At 35.8% G+C, this 25,301-nt stretch overlaps 1 protein-coding gene across 1 annotated transcript in view; it reads right to left on the bottom strand.

Moving 5' to 3' along the window:
* Positions 1-2,646: 2,646 nt before the first annotated feature.
* Positions 2,647-25,301, bottom strand: part of TMEM47 (transmembrane protein 47) — a 30,333-nt gene continuing 7,678 nt past the window's right edge. The window contains exons 2-3 of the mRNA XM_003272644.3: positions 14,899-15,039; positions 2,647-6,067 (exon numbers count right to left, since the gene is read on the bottom strand). Of these exons, the coding sequence (XP_003272692.1) occupies positions 5,889-6,067; positions 14,899-15,039 (320 nt within the window). The 3' untranslated portion in view covers positions 2,647-5,888. The remainder of the gene's footprint in view (positions 6,068-14,898; positions 15,040-25,301) is intronic.

Raw genomic sequence — 25,301 nt, 5'->3', positions numbered from 1 at the left:
AAGATTGAAGTATTCAAGGTTCTGGTGCTTCGATGGCATGATTTTCCAGTACTTGTTCCAAGCTTCTTTTATAACCATTATTTCTATGAAGTCATTCAACTTGGAAATAATTGCTTGCCAAAACTGAGTTTCTCTGGTGAAGCACTCAACACAGCTTTAGTTTTACAAAGAACACCATTCTTTGTGTGCTGTTAATCTTGGCTTAGAAACACCACATATTTTCCTTCCCAACTGAACAGTTCAGCTCCTGTTCTTTTAGTTATACTTTGGAACCATGAGAGTTACTTGTAGAATACAAATGTGAGTCACCTAGCTGATGACTATTTGGAAAAAGATTTTCCACGTATGTGTACATATATATATATATGGACACTCTGCCCAGGACATCATTCAGTAGCTGTTAGAAATGTGAGGACTTCTTACGGTCCCCAAGCCTGCCTTGTATAGGAAAAACTGTTGGCATTTTATTACATGGAGTTTTGTTATCTAGTCTGATTTTAACTTATTGGGATTAAGGTGCTATGGTACCATGACCCAATACTTGACATACAAGTTAAAAAGTCAAATAAATTAGTGCTTCCTGTGAAAATACTCTTAAGCACTTAATTCTAATTTCTGGTGGTTTTTTTTTTTTTTTTTTTTGAGATGGAGTCTCACTGTGTCACCCAGGCTGGAGTGCAGCGGTGCAATCTCGGGTCACTGCAACTTCCACCTCCTGGGTTCAAGCGATTCTCCTGCCTCGGCCTCCTGAGTAGCTGGGAATACAGGCGCAGACAACCACGCCCGGCTAATTTTTTGTATTTTTAGTAGAGATGGGGTTTCACCATGTTGGTCAGGCTGGTCTCGAACCCTTCACCTTGTGATGCACCTGCCTTGGCCTCCCAAAGTGCTGGGATTTCAGGCGTGAGCCACCACGTCAGGCCTAATTTGTGTTCTTTTAATCTTAGTTAACATCACACTTCTGAAAAGCTATGAACAGAAAACAATAGCATGAAAATTTGATAATTTAGGTATTCAGTGGTTTAGTCTACAGAATACAAAATAATTTCACTGTCAATTTACTTTGTAACCAAAATGACTTAAAAACCATCAAAATGGAACAGTGTTGACATAGCATGCGCCTGATCTCATAATTCAAACTGCAACAGCCCATATGGCCATTATGGAAAAGTAAATTGAAATTGCTTTTCTGTTTTATGTTCACAATGAAAGCTCTGAAGGCAAAGGATTTTTTCTAGTCAAATTCTAGTGAAACTATATCTCCATGTCTTCCAAATTCAGAGAGACTGGGTCATGGATAATTACTAGGCAAGCCATATTTGTAAAGGTGATTTACTCAAGAGTATGCTGTATAAAAATGAAAGTACTTATACTGAAAATACATTGAATGAATGCTGCTACTCCATCAAATTAGAATAAGGCCACTGAAAAGGAAAATTTCTAAAATGACAGAAAAACTGTAAAAAGGTTAGAAGGTATAACTTAAGTATGGATACATTTGAAAGTGTGATATTAAATATATCATAGGCTTACAGGGGATTTGTAATATTTTCTTCTTAGCAAAACAAATATACTGTGATCCTTGCAAAATGTAATGGTTCCTATGAGACATGAAAAAACGTCTTGATGACAAATATATATTTTATATTCAAACTGATTTTATCAACACAAGAAAGTTTGCTCAATTATGATTCTATTTATATCTTTGAGAAAAATTTTTGGGCCAGGTGCAGTGGTGCACGCCTGTAATCTCAGCACTTTGGGAGGCCAAGGCGGCAGATAGCTTGAGCTGAAAAGTTTGAGACAAGTCTGGGCAACATGGCAAAACCCCATCTCTACAAATACAAAAAATTAGCCAGGCATGGTAACATGTGCCTGTGGTCCCAGCTACTTGGAAGGCTGAGGTGAGAGGATCGCTTGAACCTGGGAGGCGGAGGTTGCAGTGAGCTGAGATTGCGCCACTGCACTCCAGCCTGGGTGACAGAGTGAGACCCCTTTTCAAAAAAAAAAAAAAAAAAATTGGCATACATGCAAGTGAATTTTATTGAATGTCTTATTTAAATTGCTTTTCCACATATACTCACCATTTATATACATCAAAGGGTGATGAATTTTGACTTTATCAGTTTCTTCACACATACACATTGCACACACACATGCTCATGCACACACATTCATGCACACATGCTCATGCACACATACACACTGAATTTTTAGTCTTTTTAAGAAAGAGATAATACAGACAAGCTGGCTTTAACACTCTGCAAACATTGAAAACTACACAAAGAACAAAATACCATATCGAACCCTTTGACTAATCATTTCCAATTGTGTGGTGATTAGAGTCGGAATAATGGAAGCCTGCACTACATCTCCTTTGAGTACACTTTAAAACAGAAGGTTAAAAAAGATATTTAATAGTATTCCTTTATCACTGGCCGTGCAAAGGCTATGGAGAATAGAAGGATCTTGGGAGACAATTTGTAATAAAAAATTTAAAAGTGTTTTCAAATAAAATAAGCATGTCATATTAAGATGTTTTCTAAATAATATATATTTTGAAGGAGAAAATGTAATGAATATATGCAATTTAGAAGCCTTGTCTAAAGAGTTTACACAACAGAGAAGACACAAAGTCAAACCACATCCGTGAAATCACTTTTATTTTTATTTTTTTCCACATAGATGACTTCATGTCAACTACAAAAATCATGAAACGAAGAACTGATTGTGAAACTGCAAACTCAAAATCACTGGAGTGATAGACAGGTTTTCCCCCAGATGACTTAAAAAAAAAATAACCAGGATACCATGAATTCATGTTTAAGTAGTAAACATGTCATATATTTAAAAATAATAAATATAGAATAGCAGTACAGAAACTAATAGCATAAACAGCATGAAGTATATTTTATTTTTAAGACAGATGAAATTTCTAGGCACAGCTTTAGGCATTAAAGAGGACACAGAGGCATAGGTTAGAGTGCGCTGCTCTGTACAAAAATACAGTCTGAATAAATTACATTGCTAGCCATACAATTAGACGTCACTTACCAGTCAGCTCATTGCATGTTTAATAATATACAGGTACATGCTAATCCATATATATCATTTATATTCAAACACATAAGTCTCTCTATATTTATGTCTTTAAAATTTACACGTTGAACTTACAAAAAGCTAAATAATTGTGCAAGAAATCGGAATGACTAGCCCTGCTGAGTATTTTATGCTATATGTGTGTGAGTATATATATGTGTGTATATCTATATCTATAGATGTAGATCTACATCCATAGATATCTATCTAGCAATGGGTTTGTGGCTAAAAATTCTGCTTAAGAACACATCTAACAAACCTAAAGCTGCAAAGACATAATGCTAATGTAGGTGAAAATTTCACTTGTGTTTATTCTGATAGACAAAATTGTATTTTAGATGAGAAGCAACAATTTTCATGTTGTACTGAGATTGTTAGTAATGAAACACTTCCAAATATTAGTGATGGTAGAAATATAGTGTAGGGCTCTTTGCTGGGAAGGGAAAAAAGTCACATAAGAAATCTACTTTTCAATAAACTGCAAATATGTGTGCCTCAACTTACAACATATTCTGTCACTTTGAGCTTGTCATATTGACAGAGAATGAAAACTTGGTAAGACTCGAGATGTGATATTGGTTTAACAGTACACTGCATCCTCTACTAGGACCAAGAGAAGTGCCTCATTGGTGTCAGCACCAAAGTACTATTCTTTCATTATTCAGGAATAAAGAGATCTCAGAACAGAGAATGTTTAGTTGCTGAAATCCCTATCCAAATATCATATTTCTCATGCTGCTCTGACAATATGCAATTAACTGCAAGACAGTCTGCCTCAGATTTTACTATTTCTCAAAAAATTGCTTCAAAAGACTCTATAATACTATCTTTCTGGAAAATTTCCACTCATAATTTCTAATGATTCTTTATAGAATCATATATTTTTATAAAGGTTTCTGTCTATGATGTATTTATTCGCTTTTGTCTATCATCGCTAAAGTAAGACTAAACCTGGTACTTCATATTTGTGATTTTATAGAAAATTCATAAGTGTGTTTTTTAGCATTTGGATAATAAAATAGGTTTTTTTTTTTGGCTGTTGTTTTTGGCAACCATTCTTAAGACAAGCTGAAAGAAGAACTGTGCTTTGGGAGGTAAAACAAATTATTAAATACTATCGATGTGGTCCTGCTCTTAACAGATTTTGCAATACAGTAACATAGAGCTACTTTTAAAGTAATTTTTCTAATGCTTCTTTCTGCAAGAGGGCCAAAACCAGAACGTATTGTTTTAGTGTCTTTGTTAACAAAAATAATTATTTATAACTTTTATATTAGAACTGTATATTTGATATAAAAATATGTTTATAATTAAGCTATCCAAATTTGTATATTAAACAGAATTAACACAAGTTTGCAGCATGAGATTAGTTGCAAACTTATTCCCTATTATTAATACTTCCTTCCATTGAACAGTCAGTAAGTAATTCCCTTAACATAAATCCATCCTAAGTGTGTGCACAAATCGGTTAGCCCATCAGTTAACTTCAGAGGACCAGGTGATAACCAGATAAATTCTACTCCTCTACTGAGACATTTGGATATTTATATAAATCTATCACTGCTCCTTTTTTTTAAAAAAAAATGAAGACATTTAAAATACTTGCAAAAAATAGCAGCCTTCTATTTTAATGAATTTTACACAAAATGATCATCCTAATTGCTACTCTCTTTTCAACTACAGTGCTTACAGAGAATCATTAATTTTCAGATTAACACTATTTCAATTTTTATTCTTAGGCAACTCTATTGACACTTTCCAGTGAAACAGTAAAGAACATAGAGCAAAAGCTTTAAGGTACCATACTTTTGTATGGTAAATAAGTATGAATACCAATCTAAGCCTCTTGACAATGTGTACAAGGTTAGTGCTCAAACCACTTCACTAGGGTAAATATTAATTTTATGTGTAATAGGCAAATGTATGTGGAGGGTTAGGGAACAACTAATTACCATTTATACTAATGGTTCACCTTCTATAAAAACAGTGAAGCTTGTGACATACGCACACTTGTTTGCTGCAATGTTTGGCAAATGATTTAAAGGGTACAAAAGCAACTCATGCAGATTTCTTCCTGTTTGCCCCAGGAAAAGCAGAGATCCTCAATTTTTCCCCAGTCTAGATAGGGCTGAGGCACCAATTTCTAACCACATAATGAGAAGCACATGTCTCCAAGTCTTGACTCTCTTCCCAGGGAGATGCTGATTGCCAAAGCATAACCTCCCATTAAAAAGAGTGTTCCTGAAGGTGGAATGTGTACCATTAACCAGTTACATTCACAACTCCCATTAGGTGCTGAAGGGCAGTTCATTTTTCAAGGGCTCACTCAAGCAAATAACCAACAGCCAATGTAGTCATTGGGTAGGATAAGCAGGCGGTAAGGGCTCTAACAGTGGAATCCTTGTCAGCGCAAAGGAACTTCTAAATGTTGCTTATGCCAACTGCTCCCCTGCAGGCAATAGGAGATGGAGGCAAATCTCATTCCAACTAGTTTCTCACAATGGTTGCTGTCATATAGACCCTTCATTTGTCAAGAAAAACGATATGAACATATTGGAAGTTTGCAGCATTTGCCTATGTCTAATCAGCTCTCTTAATTTGTGCAGATTTCTAAAATGGATGTAAAAGCTGGTTATGATGTTGACAGCCAAAAGGCAAAAAAGATTAAATCAACTGAGCAAACTGCTTGATGCTCCACAAGTGTTTTAGAAAATAGTAAGTTAGAAAAGATGCAGACGTAATCCTTTTGTTGGATGGTGGTGGTTGTTTTTACTTTGAGACTATTGGTTCTAGTAGTAGTCTTCATAGTTCTTAGGGTTCAGGCAATAAAGGATGGCACCCCCAAACGAAAATATAGTTGCACCCCAGGCCAGGCCATAACCCCAGTTGAACTCATGGTAAATTTTCAAGCTCACAGTTTCAATGAACTTGATTGGGTAAAGGACCAGGCTGCAAACCTGTAAAACAACTGAAAGAAAAGCAAATCAAAATTAGAAGATGTTATTTACAGCAAATAAAATAATATAAATATGTAACTGTATATGTATGAGAGTAACTTTGTAATCAAATATATATAAAAGACAAAAATTTTAAAGATGGCTTGTTCTAGATGGTATACTTTAAAATATTAATAATTTTTTTGTTTAAATACCTTTTCCCAATATATAAGAATTATCCTATTTATTAGTAAATCATTATTAGTATAGATAAAATAATTAGTGCAATATAATAATTTATATGAGCATACAAAGTAGTGATTTTCACCTTACAAATATAATTATCATTATTATTATGGCAAGTAGTACTAGTTAAACTAAATTGTGCCACTACTAAAACATGTAAGTAGCTCCTCAAGAATAGTGACCCTAGCCAGGAGCGGTGGCTCACGCCTGTAAATCCAGCACTTTGGGAGGCCCAGGCGGGCGGATCATGAGGTCAGGAGTTCGAGACCAGCCTGACCAACATGGTGAAACCCCTACTAAAAATACAAAAATTAGCCCGGTGTGGTGGCATGCACCTGTAATCCCAGCTACTCAGGAGGCTAAGGCTGGAAAATCGCTTGAATCAGGGAGGGGGAGGTTGCAGTGAGCTGAGATCATGCCACTGCACTCCAGCCTGGGTGACAGCACGAGACTCCATCTCAAAAAAAAAAGAATAGTGACCCCAATGCCAACTGAAACTCTTGTTATTTATTTATGCTATTAAGGAATTAGGAAATTCAAATTAATTTCTACTGATGCAACTGGTCAACCTGTGAGTGATAATGTGCTTTTGATGTTGTTGCTGCTTTGCAATACTAACTCAGCCCAATATGCCAGAAAGTCCCACCATGATGTCTTTGCTTACATTACTCTGATCCAAAGCTACTTTCATTATTTTCTTCTCACCCAATCTATGCCTCTTGTCTTTAAAAAGTGGCTTAAAAGTTATTAACAGATGATATTTTCACATCTGTTTTCCACCTACTTTCAAAAAAGAATTAAGTCTATAAAGGCAAGAGAGATAATGGTACAGGAAAACCTAGGCCAATTATGGCTACTATAACAGAGGTCAAAACTTAGCTCTTAGTCCCTGGTTAGATCCTACTTCCGTCAGGGCTAAAAGGGAAATATGATTAGTCATACCGAATAAAATAAACCAAAATAATCAGGAAGGGAATGTTTATTTTGTTTTTGTTTTGTGGTGTTTTTACTATCTAAAATAAAATGAAATTTATCTTGTGGATATGCACAAGAGATAATGTCTTCCACTTAAAATTCTTAACTTCCTATTAGATCAATTATTATGTAATTTTATTTTAATTAGTTTAACTACAATTAGTTAACTACAGCTTCATTCTCTACCATAGGACAGCTTCCACCCTCAAGAAATAGACAATCTTTTTCCCTAAAAAATACAGAGTACAGTTATATTTAACAGGGGTTGGCAAACTACCAAATCTGGTCTGCTTTTTGTTTTTGAAAAAGTTTTATTGGAACACAGCCACACTCATTCATTTACGTATTTTCTATGCAACAATGGCAGAGTTGAGAAGCTGCAAAAGAAACCACACAGCTCACAAAGCCAAAAGTATTTACTTTCTTGCCCTTAACAAAAAAAGTTTGCTAACCTCTGATATATGAAATAATTTTAGGGGGTAAAATAATTTTTGTTTAATTCATCTGAAAAGAACAAAAATGTGAATAATTAAAGAAAAGGAGGGAACAAACAGACATAGTAAAACTATATACATAAGTAGTTTTGATATCGCCTATATTTTTTAAAAAGAGCACTAGGATGGATAGGGTGTTTAATTAAAACGGAATTTTATGTTTTAAAATGTACTCTCATCTATTTTTAGCCCATGTAAAAGATTAGTACCAGTATGATGAAGATTCCTAGAAAGTCTACATAACAGTCATCTTTCTCTCCCATAAAACTGATGAAATACAGCAAATCCATGAGGAAATGATTCCTCAAAATTTCTTTCTATAAGGCTCTGGCTAGGTGTCAAAGCACCTACCCGGAACTAGATATAAAAATACCTAACATTTCTGCCGTGTAGCATGACACCGCTCTGAGTCAGCACTTTGCCTACCATTACTACTGAGAGTGGATACACAAGTAAGTTTGTATAAGAGGATACTCTACTGATATCCAAAATAGAAATCAGACCTTCTCAGAAAAAGTTTTGGTTGTTGTTAGGACTCAGCTGACGGCATATTATATGACCCACACTTCATCTATTTCCAGCTAGTAAGTGCTAAAATGTGCATTAATTTAAAAAAAAAAGCCCAGTTGGCTCTGTGCCTTTGTGAGGAAAAGGGAGCTTTCATGTTTTAAATGTCTTAAAACTAACAAGAAGTCAATTACTATCAACCATAACTACAGAGAAAAAAATTCCAAAGTTGCCAAATACATTTGAAAAAAAAAAGGCACTTCTCCTTAGGTTTCTATACTCTGGTCACTCCTCAAATCCGTACTGATCCTACCAGGATATGACTGAAACAAGAATGTGAGTTAGTGTAGTAATTCATTTACTCATTCAATAAATGCATCCATTCAATAAATATCTGAATGTTTCTAAAGTGATACAGTTTAAGGCATTATTGCTATCAAAAGAGACAAAGCTGCTACTCTCATGGGTAGTCAGTCCATTAGTAAACAAATATAGAATATAATGTCGCATATTGCTAAGAGACAAGAAATGCAAGAAAGCAGACAGGACACAGGGATGAGGGCTGCTCTTTTAGATCAATCATGAGAGAAGGCTGCTCTGAGGAGGAGATTTTGAGCACAGATCTGAATGAATTGGGGGTGCAGAACAACATAGCGGGGACTGAGCATTCACACGTGAAACACACAGGCACTGCAAAACTCTCATCACAGGAGCACATCTGGTGCATTGGAACAGAAGTCAGAAGGCTGTGATTGCAGTACAGGGAGCAGGGAGGGAGAAGCATGAGACATGATGGAAGAGACAGCAGGGGCCCTTCGTGGTTCATGGACAGCCTGTGAACCATAGCTGGGGTCTAGATTTTATTCTACGCGTGACAGGCAGCTAGCAGAAGAGTTTGAGCAGAGAAGTAATAACTAATCTGAATTACTCTAAAATGATTACACTGCTTCTTTTGTGAACTGACTAGTCCCTGGAGTGAGGTGTTTACTTACGCTGCTTTTAATATTCATTTCAACGTGTTTTATTTAGCAAATATTTGGCCTCCATGGTATAATATAATGATATAATTTCCCTCTAGTGGAAAAATGGAAATACAACTCCATTAGGCTCCACTGGCATACTCTTCCGAACAGCTTTCTTAGACTTTTATTGTGTTGGAGCTCAATAAAAATTACTGTAAAACACTTCGTGCCTCTGAATTATTCGACTCCCTTTGGAATCACAGAGAAAAATGAATGTAATAGCAAAACTGAGAAAAATATAATTCTGCATTTGTAAATAATTTTCTCCATGTAATAAAATTCACAGATGTAGGTAAAAATGCCTCCTTGCCTTTCACAGATGCTGTAGAGGGAAGAAAAAAAAAACATAAAGAGTTCAGAAGTCAGGAAAATGCCATTATACTACATTTCTATTTTACTACCAATCAATGAAACAAAATAGGCATTGGATATGGTATTCTCTATGCTCTACCTCAAAGATAACATAGGTACAGTTCTGGAACATTTTAGAGTCTTAAGAGATTTGGGGTTCATTTTGTGCCCCCTGCACTTTTTTGAAAACAGGCAATGAAACCACTAACCATGAAATTGTGTGGACCAGAAGCATGACAGGAATGTAGACCTAACTAATTCTTGTGTTTTATTCCAGTTTTAAGGGGATATTTTTCAGTGTTTTCAATATTAAAATATTCAAAGCATTGATAGTGAAATATTCAATATTTTCTTTTAAGGAGGACATTTCAGTATTTTGACAAACATATATTGGGTGCCTACTGTGTGCTAGATGAAGGGGATAAGATAGATAAGACATGGCCCTCGCCCTTTGATGATTCATACTCTGATGGTGAAGACAGGCACACAAGTAATTACAAGTGAACGCATTCAACAGCAATAGTAGAGGCATGCATGTTTGTTTATAATACGTTCAACACACATTTACTGAGCTCAAACATTGTGCCAAGTACTGATTCAGCTTAGAGAAAGAAAGGAGGGCTTCAGAGGGACATCATTTGAAATCATTTGAATTGTTTTTTTTTTCTTTCACATCTTCCTTTTTTTAAATTTTATTATTATACTTTAAGTTTTAGGGTACATGTGCACAACGTGCAGAATTGGTTCTTAAAGGATGGATGAAAGTTGGTCAGAAGAGGCAGAGGAAAGAAAAGACCTCTAGGAAGACGAAGCAGATTATATAGTGCTTACAGCTATAAGAGAGTATGGCTAGAAGCAATTCGCATGGGTAAAATGAAGGGCGCATGCACAAGGCTGTTTAGTTCATACTATAATGCCATAGTGTTTCATAAAGTAATAAACTTTTGTTTCTCTAGGGAGACCATCTGAGAGGTTATTGTAATTGTATATGCGGTTGGTGTCCTATCCATATATTTTTATCTTCACCACTTCAGTACATGCTAGCCTGACTTCCAATTGCCAGCACCTGCATTTCTTTGCCTGAGTTACCTCTGGCCACTAAAGCTACTTTAGCTGCCTATGGGGCAGGCCAGGTCCAGAAAATTAACACTGCTCTCCCTTGATTATAACTGACATTTCTCAACCAATGACTCCCCAAATTTGGTGCATTAATACTCCAGCTCCGTAGTCCTCCGAATGAGATAATTCTCGAGATGCGTGTTCTACACCGGTTTTTAAAGCTTCCCCAAGAAGATTAAGCTCCAGCTGCTTTGAGTGACAACTGGCTTGATAATGTAACCTTTTAATGGCTGCTTTCCCATCCCTGTCTCATTTTCCATACTCCTTATCATATCCCTTCTTTTACCTTGCAAATAAAGTATATGCACTTGATTTCTTGTCTCAGGATTTGCTTCTGAGGAAATCAAAGGGACAAGTGACGAGACCAGATGTTTATTTCACAAGGAGACCTCACGTGTTGTATCCAAGACAGATTACATGGGGAAGAGATTAGAGAAGGACAGGCCCCTAGAAGGTCATTCAGTGTGTGGGGACCTGTAGGCAGTGATGACTGGGGTGTCATCAGTGGGAAAGAAAAGTCAGGGAAGCTAAAGAAAGACTAAAAGAAAGAACTGAAAAACTAGATACTCAACAAGGCAAAAGAAAGGAGTCACATAAACATCTTAAAACAGTCAGATATTGCCATAGAAAAACAAAACAAAGTAGGGGAAGACCAAATTTGGCGACTGAGACTTTCCATTTAGGGAAAAGTTGTGGCCTCGACTGAGGCAATAATGATGGTGTATGAAAAAAAGGTATAAAATTAGGAGATCATTTAAAGGCAAAGGTTGATAGGCCCTAACAGCCAGGTCAGTCCCTAAATATAAAATTGACATAAAAGAAACAATAATTTGGAGAATAAAAAGCATTTGCCAGTGAAAGGTTAATATAAAGGTATCAATTTCTTTTCTTTTTAAAATTTAATTCGTAACTACTAGTGGCAGCAGTATGAAATTAATTATTGGGAAGTGATACTGTAAATTGTTCTAGCCAAAGTGTAGTTTGATAACGGTACAGAGAAATTAACATGCAATCTAAATATTGTGAATAGAAGAACTCTCTTTCAGTTTGAACTCTAAACTGGACACTGATTTTTCTACCAAAATCTAGACTTCAAATGGTTCCAGCTATCTCACTGTGACTTATAGGATGGTGATCAGAGATGGAAATCAGCTGCAGGACCCTGAAAAAAAAAAACACACCTTTCTATAAAAACAATCCCTATAGGAGGCTTTCTGCAGATACAACATAAAGGAATCATCCTTAATAACATAATAAATGGGGATTCTGTATGTAAAATCAAATTATAAAAGAGAATTTTCTGCAATTTGTATTAAAGGCCTTGGAAAGAAAGAAAACACTCATCCTACATTCCTGTGGGACATACAAATGACCTGGGGATAGTTCAAAACCAGACAATAAAAGAAGAGAACCTGGCAAGAGGCAGTCCCTCTAATTGCACCAAGTCTTTAGTGAGAACTGGATGCCAGTTATCAGAATCACATCATATATTACCTATCACTGTCAGTTACACAAAAAGAAATATGCTGTAGTCAACTGTACTGGAAATGTGCACAACTTTCATTATGTGCTGTGGTTCAGTCATGCCGCATCGAACAGTTTGTGGTCTTTATGACATCTCAAGGTACTGAATGCCTTCAGGTGTTGCTCCCGAGAAACGGAGTAACTGGAGTTACAGGATGGACTCCAACTGTAGTGCACAGTTGGCAACTGAATTCAAAATCAACGCTGATTCTGCACTGATTTTTCCAATATGTGATATGCACTGAAGTAAAGGTAACTGGGGAATCCTCATTTGGGCTTTCAAGTCAGATAGGTATCCTGAATTCAAACCCTAGAGGTACAACTTACTAGCTAAAATGACCCTGGGAAATTACTTAACTTTTCTGAACCTGTTTCTTCACTGATAATATGGAGAAAATAAATATCTAACTTTAGGATTGTTATATCAGAGACAGTGTATGTTAAGTGTCTAGCACTGTGGCACATGACAGGTGCTTAATTAATCATTCTTATCAGCATTATTATTATAAAAATATCTAATTCTGAAGTCTAGATTTCCAGGGCTGGTGAGAAAGAGAGTTGTGGAAAAAAGGACAGTGTTTTAGATGGGCTACAGCAATGGCTAGCTCTTAGCTATTCTAGCAACTATTCAAGAAGGTAATAAGCCCACCCTAAATAAAAGACCTCAGAGAAAAAAAAAGAAGACAAAATCTTTATAATCTGTTTGGCTATCTTTATGAGACTTAATTGTCAGTTTTCAGTAAAAACCCTTAGAGTATATTTTATAACACGAAGACTGTCTATTTGTATAGTGTAAGTGCCTAACATATTTATTAAATAAATAAAAACATAAATATATGAAAATACATCCTTTTGATACTTATTACTTTTTTGAGCTCTTTTGGTCTTAGCTTTGTAGTCATGTGAAACTAGCTGCTTCCTAAGACCCCAAAAGAGAAATGGCTTTAAAAAAAACCCTTAATTACAGTTACTTATTTGTTTACATGCCTGTTTTACCCCACCAGATTATGAGCTACATGCCGTAGTCATTTTTATATCATTCATTCAAAAACTATTTATTGAGTGTATATGAGTACCAGGCATAGCACACGGCACTAAATCAAATAAGTGTGAAGTCTCGGATAGAGATGTTTCCAAGCGGTAGTAGTAATGTGTCTGTTTTGATTTTATGTACTGCACATGTCTCGGCAGAAAAAAAGACTTTTATTTTTTTTTTCCTTGAGACAGAGTCTTACTCTGTTGGCAAGGCTGGAGTGCAATGGTGTGCTGTCGGCTCACTGTAGCCTCGAGCTCCCAGACTCAAGTGATTCTCCCATCTCAGCATCCCGAATAACTGGGACTAAGACTTCAAAATATTTTTGGAAATCGTGCTTTCTACTCTATTAGTGAGTATCTGTGGTGATACTGTGGCCAGTTTTATAGGTGTCTAATACTCTGTTTAGCCTGTAATAGGCACCTAAGAAATAGTTGCATAAATAAGTGAGGAAGTCAGTGGTTAATGAACCACTAGATTAAGATTCAGAAGCCTCCCAGGCCCAGGTCTGCCAGTAGCTACTACGCGATCTTGAGCAAGTCACTTAAAGATTTGAATTAGATGTACTTCTGGATTCCTTCAGCCCTTTGGACCTTCGTTTTTATGACACCCCCAATTCTGACCAGCCTTCATGGGTACAAGAAAATGAACACAAACAGTAGGGGGCAGCAGAACACTTCTGTTTTGTATTTTTAGCTCAAACTACCCTTTAAATCCTGAGAAATTTAATCTATTCCAATCTTGAAGCAGCTTTTAAAAATCCATCTAACAGCCTAGATGGTTTTGTCAGTGTCTTCATTATTGATAGTCACAGAAGCTTACTTTGCAGTCTTCAAATCAGATATGACTGACAGGGCAAATTGAAGGCACCACAGAATATTGCAGTTTTGAGTCAAAAAGAACAATATATTCAAAGGTATTTTTATAAATGAAAATTAAAGCTCACATCAAATCATGTATTGAATCATGTATTGGGCTTTTAGTCTGCAAGCCCCTTTTCTAAACAGTCCCCCGTCTTTTCATTTCATTGGTTGATATTTTAATGCAAGCTGTGCTTCATAGAATGATGGTTGATAAATTAATTAACATACAATTGACTTCATATAATTGACTTGTCTAATGGTTGGAGTCACACATCACACATTTTCAGGATAACTATGTTTATTTTTAAAGAGATATACATCTTTAAGGGTAAACATTTTGGAATTTGTTTTCAGTTCCTTATCAGAAAAAATAATGCTGCCTTAAGATCACCAGGGGAGCAGTAAAAAAGGGGAAAAAACTGGATGTAAAAAAAGACTGCTAGTAAATACACCTGCTACAATTCCTAAGGTAATAGCCCTGTGAGGCAGTATTATTTATTCATGCTTTAGTCAGAGGTTTAGAAGCTGCCATTGTGCTCTGTGAAATGCTTAACACACTGAAAACTGATAATCTGATAAACCTTTAGCCAAGTTACCTTAAAAATATAGTAAGTGTCTCTCAATTTTTATGTAATGCGGCAAACACATACCTCTTCTGCATAAGAAAGGAGGATGGTAGAAAGTTTCATGAAACTTTAATACTCATTTGAAAGTAATGAATCTGTTTACCTGCTGCAAAAAGCATGACCGCAACAGGTCTATAGAAACGCCTTCGAGATCCCACGCAGATAGAAATCAAACCCACCAGGAATGCAATGAGAATGATGGCAGCGCCGCCCAGGAGTAAAGCCAGAGTAGCAATCTGCCAATCTGGAAAGAAAAAAGAAATTGTTTTTGAGTAGTAAGACCTCAAAGAATCAACAGAACTATGTTCAGCAGCCTTCACCTTGCAGTGGCTCAACAGATGTGATTTTACTGCATGCTAAGCATCCTTTGGGGTGTGAAATGTTTTGCAACAAAAATGAATAGGAAATGTCCTTATTCAGAAAAGTCTCCTATGCTAAACTCAGCAGAGTTTTTAGACCAGGGGTTTGCTAGGATTTTCTTCCAAGGACTCTATTACGCATTCATGTTAAATCAAGTGTCCCCTCCGTGACCTATTTTCAATATCATTATGATTTAAATTTTTATTGAGCAATAAAGTTCACAAATCTTAAGTATAGAAAGTAGAGAAGCTTATGAATTTTTATAGATATTTATACACCATCCAGATTAAAATACAGGACATTTCTATCACCCAGACTGTTCTCTTGCGCCCCTTCCCAGTCAATAATGACCCTCCCACCTGGGCTACTGAGGACATCCGTCACCACAGATTGAGTTTTGCCTATTCTTAAACTTCATATAAAAGGTATAAACTATTTTGTGTCTGGCTTTTAAGTTTCTCATATTCATCCACGCTGTTGCATGTGACAGTAGTATATTCTTTTTTTTATTGCTATTTCTTGGAAAGCCTTCCTTAACCATATAAAAATCTCCAAAGTTTTTATTTGTCCCTCCTCCACTCCCTCTAAAACAACTCCCCATCAAATTAGCATCAGGAATATTGTTTGTTTTTTTCCGCTTCTTTTTTCTTTGATTCTAATCTCACTGTTGTATTTACCATCACGGGTGTGGTTTCTATAATTAAGTATTCCCAGGGAGCCAGAATGGACTCTGAATGGCTGCTCGGCCCCTTCATTCATACACGGAAAGAGTAAGCATATATTGACCACTTACTATGTGCAGGCCTCTGTTCACAGATGCTTCCAAAGAGTTTCTCACACTCTTAGTGAAATGCATTCATTTCTTATAAAACAAAAATGTAGAAATAGTATGATGAAAAACTGGCCCATTTTCCATTCATAAGAATGGTAAAATATTCTCTCAGAAGAGACAAAGTGAATCTATGAAAGTACTATACAGGTTGGGAAACAATAAAACAATACTATGGAGAGCAGCAGTTGTTTAAAAGCCCCAAGCGCCTCTTCTGGCCCTCAGTTTAATGTAAGTGCAGAAAATGCAAATGGATTTTATTCTATCATTAAATTGCAATGGATTCTATCCTAAGTCCAGAAGTCATGATATTTTGATGCTTCCCTCTGAAATTATCCCCCCAGAAAGCTTCCAAAATGCACTCTTTGTTACGGTAGGATAAACGATGAGCAGAGGAATTGCCAATACCCTAAGATTTTCTTTTATTTATATTTGTATATCCCTGCCTCAAGCATCCTCTTCCACATCTTCTCCTCCTACGAAATTATGGAAGCTTCACAGGCTCTCAACTAGAACTTGCACTGCAATCAAGAAACAAACAAACAAGGGGAAAATAGAACAAATCCAAACTTCTTAAAATATAAAGATGAGTCACAACAAAGTGGAGAGCATCTTTTTAATGCCATCTATTTGTAACAAAGCCATACAACTTCAAACAAAAGTATATCTGGCTTTTAACGAGAAGTTAAAAGGATAGCCATACTGGGCTTTTTTATTCCATAACAGCATGTAGCTTTGAACTAAAAAGCCAAAAAAAATAGTCCTTACATTTGAAGTCTCTAAATTTCTTGGGGAAAGTTTACACAAGTGCACAATTATATTGCACTTTGGCATGATGGAAATCCTTCTAAAAACAGGTGTGTAAATTGAAATTTCTGAATTAAAAAACCAAAGTTTAATTATACAAAAGTGTACAATGAAAAAAATAAAATCCATCCATCCATCCATCCATCCATCCATCCATCCAATTCCTGGAGAGTTTGATTAAGAAAGCCTATGCTGAATATGTTCTAGTTGGTCTATTACTTTTATAGAATGATTATTACTGTTAGCAACTTTCCCTAAATTATTTTACATAAGTAAAAACTTTAAAGCATTGGCTTCATTTAAATTGAAATGTAACTAAATATCTAACCATACAAAATATCTTAAAATGAAAGTGCAATAGATTGCTTTTTCCTGATAAGCTCTTTCACATAGCTCAATGTGAAAAAAAATGCCACACATTTGACTCTTCACTTTCAGCCGTAATTCAAACAGGAATTAATTTTGATCACTTTTCTCTATCTTAAATATCCTCAAAAAAATAGCTAAAATACACATGTTATTTTGCATTTTGTAAACACAGACTAAGGTAGAAAATGATAAGCAACCTTTCCATATAAAGGGCCAGATGAGAAATATTTTTGGATTTATGATTTATGGTCTCTGTTGTACCCATTCAACTCTGCACGGTTGCATGAAAGTAGCCACAGACAATGTGTAAACAAGCTGGCTGTGCCCCAATAAAACTTATTTATTTATTTTTTTTTTTTTGAGACAGAGTCTCACTCTGTCACCCAGGCTGGTGTGCAGTGGCACGATCTCGGCTCACTGCAACCTCTGTCTCCTGGGTTCAAGTGATTCTCATGCCTCAGCCTCTCAAGTAGCAGGGATTACAGGCATGCGCCACCACGCCCAGTTAATTTTTGCATTTTTAGTAGAAACCAGGTTTCACCACGTTGGCCAGGCTGGTCTCAAACTCCTGACTTCAAGTGATCCACCTGCCTCGGCCTCCCAAAGTGCTGGGATTACAGGTGTGAGCCACTGCGCCCGGCCCCAGTAAAACTTAATCTACAAAAACAGGTGGTGGGTTGGTTTGGACTCCATGGCTGAGCTGCTGTTTGCTAACCACTATACTTTATATAGCATTTCAAGTGTTGAACTTTTTTCTAGGTAAAGATCTTTTAAACTACAAAACACACAATGAAGTTAATTTAATAAATGAATAATACAGGAGTGCAAAGTGATGCTTAACCAATATAGCGACAGAAAATTCCAAAAAATTCCTAATTGCATATTGTTACATTTCCTCAATATAGCAATTCTTCATTTCATTTGGAAAACCAGTAAAATGCTATAGTAGAAAGCACCAGGAGAATAAAAGTAAAAAGGACTAGAACCTAATTAGAAAAAGAGCATCCTATAGTATAGGAAATACTTCTAAAAAGTAGATAAACATAACCAGTTCTGGATTTTCTTCTAAAAGTCCTATGTTTATTTTCAGCACTGAGGTTGTGGTTAATGACAAAGTTACCCTAGATGTAAAGTCAACAAGGAGAATCATCAGCATTACCACTGTTGTGATATTTCCACCTTTCCTTTGGTCCACAACCAGAGATATGCCTGCTCAAACAGAAAAGCCATTTTATTTTCCAAAAGAAACTAGAAATGGGCCATGACTGCCACTGTTCCGGCCAAAACCTGGGGCTTAGACTGGATTATTGAGACTATATCCCTGGCGAATGGTGCCAAGTTTTAGAATTGTTGTCATTATATCCATTTGGAATGATTCACTCAGGCCAGTTGCCCAGAACCAAAACTTTAAATTGCTGATCAGTTTAACCTCAATCAGGAAGCTGAAAAAGTGGTTCGATATGGCTATCATAACTCAAGGAGGTCTGAGGTGCATTTCAAGGTTCAGTGTGGGTACTTTGGAGCTGCAAACAGGGCCTGTGGCATCATATCTCTTTCAGTAAACAACTAGAATCCATTGTCCAAATAATAGTGCCAGCCTAAGAGGTGAACTAAAATCAAGGACTATGTAAATCAGCCAGTTACCATTTCCCTCTCTCACTGAACAAAGACTAAGATATGAGGAGTAAAAAAAAGTGAAAAATATTTTATAGACACCTACTATTGGCCATTAAAATAATAGGCTGGGCTTTATATTGACACAGTTAGACAGATATTTACTTACCATCCGAAGTCCAATACTAGATTTAGCAAGAATATATACATAAGACTTGGACAATTTTATAGTAATATTATAAGAGACCGGAAAACTTGTTCTACCCGGACTTTTCCACCAAAAGATTTGCATGCCACAAACACTTGCTAACCTACACTCAGTGTTTGCAAAACAAATTAAAATTTCATAAAATTCCCTGTTTCCAGCACCATTTTTTCAAAAAAGTCATGCATTTTAAGTTTTCACAATCAGTTAATTTCTATATCAGTCTTAGTTGTCCAATTATAGCCTTCACGGTATTTAGTCAGATGAGGTGTTAAGAGTCTGTAAAGATTTATTACTCCGCATTAGTTTTCTACCTTTCTATAAATAATATACCAATACTATAGTGGAACAGTAAACATAAACCAGACCTGCAGAACATCAATGACCATGGTACTGTTTTACAAATTGCAGTGCTCTGCACAATTAAAATGGGCCATTGTTCAATGTCAGGCCAGCTGATTGGAAATCTGAGTTTGGTTTCTGAGACCACAGAGAACAGGTGATAATCAGTTTTGAGGAAATAACATACATCCTTGGTTGATAAATTGGTGAGGGCTCGAATGGGATAGGAGACATGTTTTGGATCTGAAAACCAAACCTGAAATGAGGCTGCCAGGTTACGTGTCAGGTTCTCTCAACAGAATTTTGGCAAAATTGACACAGTGACACACTGGGGGCATTCAAACTGCACCTAAAGAAGTGGAGGCTCAAGATAAGTGTATGCTTCTCTACTAGTGTTTTCTATAACAGGAAAAAAAAGTAAAAAGAAAAAAAAAACTCCAGGAAAATATATACACATAGTGTTATATTCCCCTTGCAGTTACAGGCTAAAAATAGGGCAGTCCCTATACTACACCATCAAGTTTAACATTAAGATGCAACTCAGGAACTGATTTCAGGTCCTCTTTCAAGGTATTTTTATTAGCTGGCATCAGAGTTTCCAATGTCTATAAATGGTTTAGTATTCTGCAGAATTGTGCTTATTTTAGCAGTGTAACATATGAGACCGGTCTGAAATCGCCACTGCATTATGAAAATTCTATGGACCACATTATAATTGTCCAATTGGAGAATTATCATTCCCTTAGGGAATTCACGATCAAAAGTCACTTCCAATTTTCAGGAAAGACAAAATTTTAACAAAGATACGTTTTCCATATTTTCAAGCCAAGGGCAATGCACAAAACCAGTTCCTACAGCTTTCTGCCTCCACTCACCTCATTTAGAAACCTTTCACCTATCAAACACTGGCTAATTTATTTACCTCTGTAGCTGTTGGTTATATGCTGAGATTCATTCTACTATGTGTAAATCCCTGAGCACATAATGGCTATTTCCTTTAGAAAATTAGATATAATTAAAAAGCAATGGAAAAACAAGTTTTTAACCTTATATACAGAAGTCCTACTGCTTAGGTGGGTGGTATTTCCTTCAATGTATTCTGTTGTTTTTATGGATGATTCTCACTTTTCTATAATTCTCATCACAAATTAAAACACTGATTTTTAAATCACGTTCACATTTGTCAGACTGGCACTTGTATTTTCATTTCTGAACCCCTCCAAAAGGAAATTATATTAACTAAAATGATATCTATAACTGCAATAAAGTAATTCACTAGACAACTTATAACAGTGATCTTTACCTATCATCTTGAATTACAAGTTATATACAAATTCTTCCTAATTCACCCAAACAGACTGGATTATTTTCACTCATTCCCAGCAAACATTCAGCTTTTCTAAATACTTGTATTCATTTGTAGGACATATTTATAGCAAAACATTTAAATTACATTGTTGAGAACATAGTTAAGTTAGTATTGCCAATCCCATTCTATCATCAGGAACTGGAAATAGTGGGATGGTTTAGTACTAAAGGAAAAAACAAAGCTCAGATACAGAAGAATATTTCAAACTCACAATCCCTAAATTATCCATCTATTCACCAAAGACTATGTCTTTTTCCCAACTAGCTCACTTTGCCAGAAATTATGGCATTTAATTATTTTCACCAAATGCAACTAAAGAATTTATCTTAATATTAACGCTATGCGTTTCTGAGTTTGGATAGGAAGGCTGTATCCTCATATACAAAGAACGGAATGCTATTTTGTGTAGAACTATAAACTTAGCGTAACTACTTCTAAAGGTATCAAATGATCTACTTAACTTTTAAAAGTTAGTCTGCATGTGGCTAATGAAGTGGAAAACTGAAACCGTTACTGAGGCGGTTTAAATCTTGGTTTATTGGCTAAGTTGCATCCTGACCTAAATTTGTCAATACTGCATTAATTTTCCACCACTCTGTGATGTAGACACAAAGAAAGGCAGCCAAATGAATTCTGATTCTAATTTCAATAATTAAAATGACCACTTCTTTTATTAAAACAACTGACATCAAAACTACAATTTTTCATGTGCAAAGAAATATTTCTTTGTATATGAGGATACTGCCTTTCTATCCAATTTAAGGCAAGTAATTATTTGTATTTTATACAATTACAATATAAATACTATGTGTGTTGTGACACACAAAGCAAAATAGATGTTTGCAAAAGCAACTGTGTTAGATATCCATAGTAGTAATCAGGCTGGCAACAATTTGATTTCGAATACTACCCTTTAGGCCCATTCACAGATAAAGACTGCCTCCAAAGTACAGTGCTAACCTGATTTTAAACTACAGACATAAATGACCCCAGGTAACCATCCAAACAGATGATGCAATAACTCTAATGACCAAAATGCGTGTTAATTTTGCCAAATTTTGGAAAATCCTGGTTGTCCAAAATGCCAGATGGGTTACTAGTGTTTAACAATGACAATTTCATTCAAGATCTTGGAGTTGTTTTATGTCGATGTTAGAAAAAAACACATATTTTTTATTTTTAACAAATAATGGAACATTTTAGCTGCTTCATAGAATTCTGTCTTAGACAATTCAGTGGAAATGTAATTAATAATCTAAACACAATAACATATGGTGTTTTTTCCTCAAATAAAACCATTTGAATACAGTATTTAGCAAAGAGCCTTGCTGTTAAGGCAAGTTCCAGTATTTGGACAAAAAGAAAGACACTATCACCCCTAATGATTGCCGTTTCTTACCATGCACCGTCTTTGAAAGCTTTCATTAGCATTTGATGGTAACTAGTGTTACCTAACAGGTACTGGTATTTTTCAACAATAATTTCTAATCATGGTATTTCTACAAAGTTGTGATGACTTTGGTATTTTGAACATTGTTCTTTTTTCACTCTTTGAATAAAAACCTAATTAGGTTACAACTTGGAAAACTTGATTATTTTGAAAAGCACAAAGAAAACCTACTACTCCGGGATTAGGAGTGGGTGAAACTTCCTCTAAGCAACTAAAGTTACTGTAATGGGTTTAGGGAAGCTAAGAATAATCAAAGAGTAGAATGAAGAAAGCCAGACAGCCACCCACGATCAGTATTAAGATACCCCTTTAGTAAATATGGAGGAATAAAATTGGCAAAGCTAGTATTCCCACCAGCTCCTTCTTAATGCCCCGCTGCAGAAATAGAACCTTTGTTTCCTCCTTCACAGCACTTTGCACATTTATTTAATTATTAATAATTTGTTTAAAAGACACCATTTGTTTCACTCATCATTTTATTCTCACTACCTTCCACAATGCCTGGAACACAGACTAACTGGCTGACTTTGTATCAGAATAATGTCTACCCTCTGCTAGAAAATCAATGACTATGTTTCAATGAAGTTAACTCATTGAGTACATGTGAGAAGATGGGAAAATAGAGAGAAGCATTTGAATGTACCTCCCTTTAAGTTACCTAGAGGAGCTAAGAATAGATTCTAGGCTTCATTCAAAGAGCATCATGACAGCATTCTGGTGAATATTTGGTTTAGGGACCTTAAACATGATGGCAATAAAATCTTCTTTGATGAAAGTTTGAGCTCTTTTGTGTCTGTCCCTTTTTATGTACAGAGAATAAGTAATTCAGGGGTCTCAACTTCTATTTTTTTAACATTGTTTTGCCTAATAAACATACATTTTGAACAGAAAGTATAAATATGTGATCTCTTGAAACATGGCTCATTAAAATATCATTTTAAACCTCCTAACAGTCAACAAGCTGATAGAGACAAAGGTGATTTAGATATTTTTTCCCAGTTCTTTGGAAGACCATGGATGTTTTGTTGTACATTTTTTAAGTGAGAGTCTTTGGTGTCCATGATTAGAATAGAAAATTGATGATCTACAAGCGTCCCCAAATCACACACAAACTTAGGAGTAAAAACGTTAAGGAAAGGTGTCCTTGCCTAATTTTCAAGGGAGGTGAACCAATAGTTTGAAAAGATTAGTAACATTTAACTGTCAGTGCCTTTAATGTGTGAGGCTGAAATTCTGCTGAAAGAAAATTCAATCTTTTTTGATAAATTAATACATATTTTTAATAAAGCCAGAATGCAATTAAGTTGTTGAATGAAAATTAATATTCATTTAATCAATTTAAGAAACTTACATGGCTGACTTCCACATAATTTGGAAATTCTTTTTCAACCTAAAATTAAGCTATTGTTAGCCAAGCCGAGAGCCAAATCAGGAAGGCAATCCTATTTGCAACTGCCACAAAAAAAATAAAATATCTAGGAATGCAGCCAACCAGGGAGGAGAAAGATCTACAGGGATAATTATAAAACACTGCTCAAAGAAAGCACAGAAGACATAAACAAATGGGAAAACATTCCATGCTCATGGATAGGAAGAATCAATAGCATTAACATGGCCATACTGCCCAAAGGAATTTACAGATTCAATGCTATTCCTATCAAACTACCTATGGCATTCTTCACAGAACTAGAAAACCTATTTTCAAATTCATGTGGAACCAAAAAAAGAGCCCAAATAGCAAAGGCAATCCTAAACAAAAAGAACAAAGTTGGTGGCATCACATTGCCTGACTTCAAACTATACAACAGGGCTACAGTAACTAAAACAGCATGGTACTAGTAGTACAAAAACAGGCATATAGACCAATGGAACAGAATAGAGAGCCCAGAAATAAGGCTGCCCACCTACAACCATGTGATCTTTGACAAAATTGACAAAAACAAGCAATGGAGAAAAGACTCTCGATTCAACAAATGATGCTGGGATAACTGGCTAGGCATATAGAGAAGAGTGACCCCTTTCTTACACCACATACAAAATCAATTCAAGGTGGGTTGAAGATTTAAATGTAAAACCTAAAACCATAAGCTATAAACTATGCTGTCAACCCTATAAGACAAGGTAGGCAATACCATCCTGGACATAGGAACAGGCAAAGATTTCATAAGAAAGTCACCAAAAGCAATTGCAACAAAATCAATAATTGAAAAATTGGATCAATTAAAGTTAAGAGCTTCTGCACCGCAAATGAAACTATCAACAGAGTACACAACCTACAGAATGAGATAAAATATTTGCAAGCCATGCATCTGACAAAGATCTAATAGCCAGCATCCACAAAGAACTTAAACGAATTTACAAGAGAAAAATAAACAACCCCATTAAGAACAGGCAAATGACATGAACAGACGCTTTTCAAAAGAAGACATACATGTGTCCAACAAGCATATGAATCAAAAGCTCAATATCACTGATCATTAGAGAAATCCAAATCAAAACCACAATGAGATACCATCTCACATCGGTCACAATGGCTTCTATTAAAAAGTCAAAAAATAACAGATGCTGGCAAGGTTTGGGAGAAAAGGGAACACATATACACAGTTATTGGGAGTGTATATTAGTCTAACCATTGTGGAAAGCAGTATGGTGATTTCTCAAAGACCTAAAAAAAACTACCATTCAACCCAGCAATCCCATTACTGGGTATATACCAAAAGAACAGAAATTGTTCTACCATAAAGACACATGCAGGAGAATGTTCTTTGCAGCACAACTCACAATAGCAGACTTGGAATCAATTTAAATATCCATCAATGACAGATGGGATGAAGAAAGTGTAGTGCATATACACCATGGAATACTATGCAGCCAGAAAAAAAAAACCGAGGTCATGCATATTGTGGGAACATGGAAGGAGCTGGAGGCTATTATCCTTAGCACACTAATGCAGGAACAGAAAACCAAATACAGCATGTTCTCACTTATAAGTGGGAGCTAAATCATGAGAACTCATGAACACGAAGAAGGGAATAACAGACACTGGGGTCTACCTGAGGGTTGAGGATGGGAGGAGGGAGAGGATCAGGAAAAATAATAACTATTGGGTACTAGGTTTAATACCTGTGTGACGAAATAATCTGTAGAAGAAACCCCGGTGA

This window comes from Nomascus leucogenys, chromosome X, assembly GCF_006542625.1.
Source record: "Nomascus leucogenys isolate Asia chromosome X, Asia_NLE_v1, whole genome shotgun sequence".
NCBI lineage: Eukaryota > Metazoa > Chordata > Mammalia > Primates > Hylobatidae > Nomascus > Nomascus leucogenys.
The sequence above is the reverse complement of the archived record's forward strand: the minus strand, read 5'-3'. Positions and strand labels throughout refer to the sequence as shown.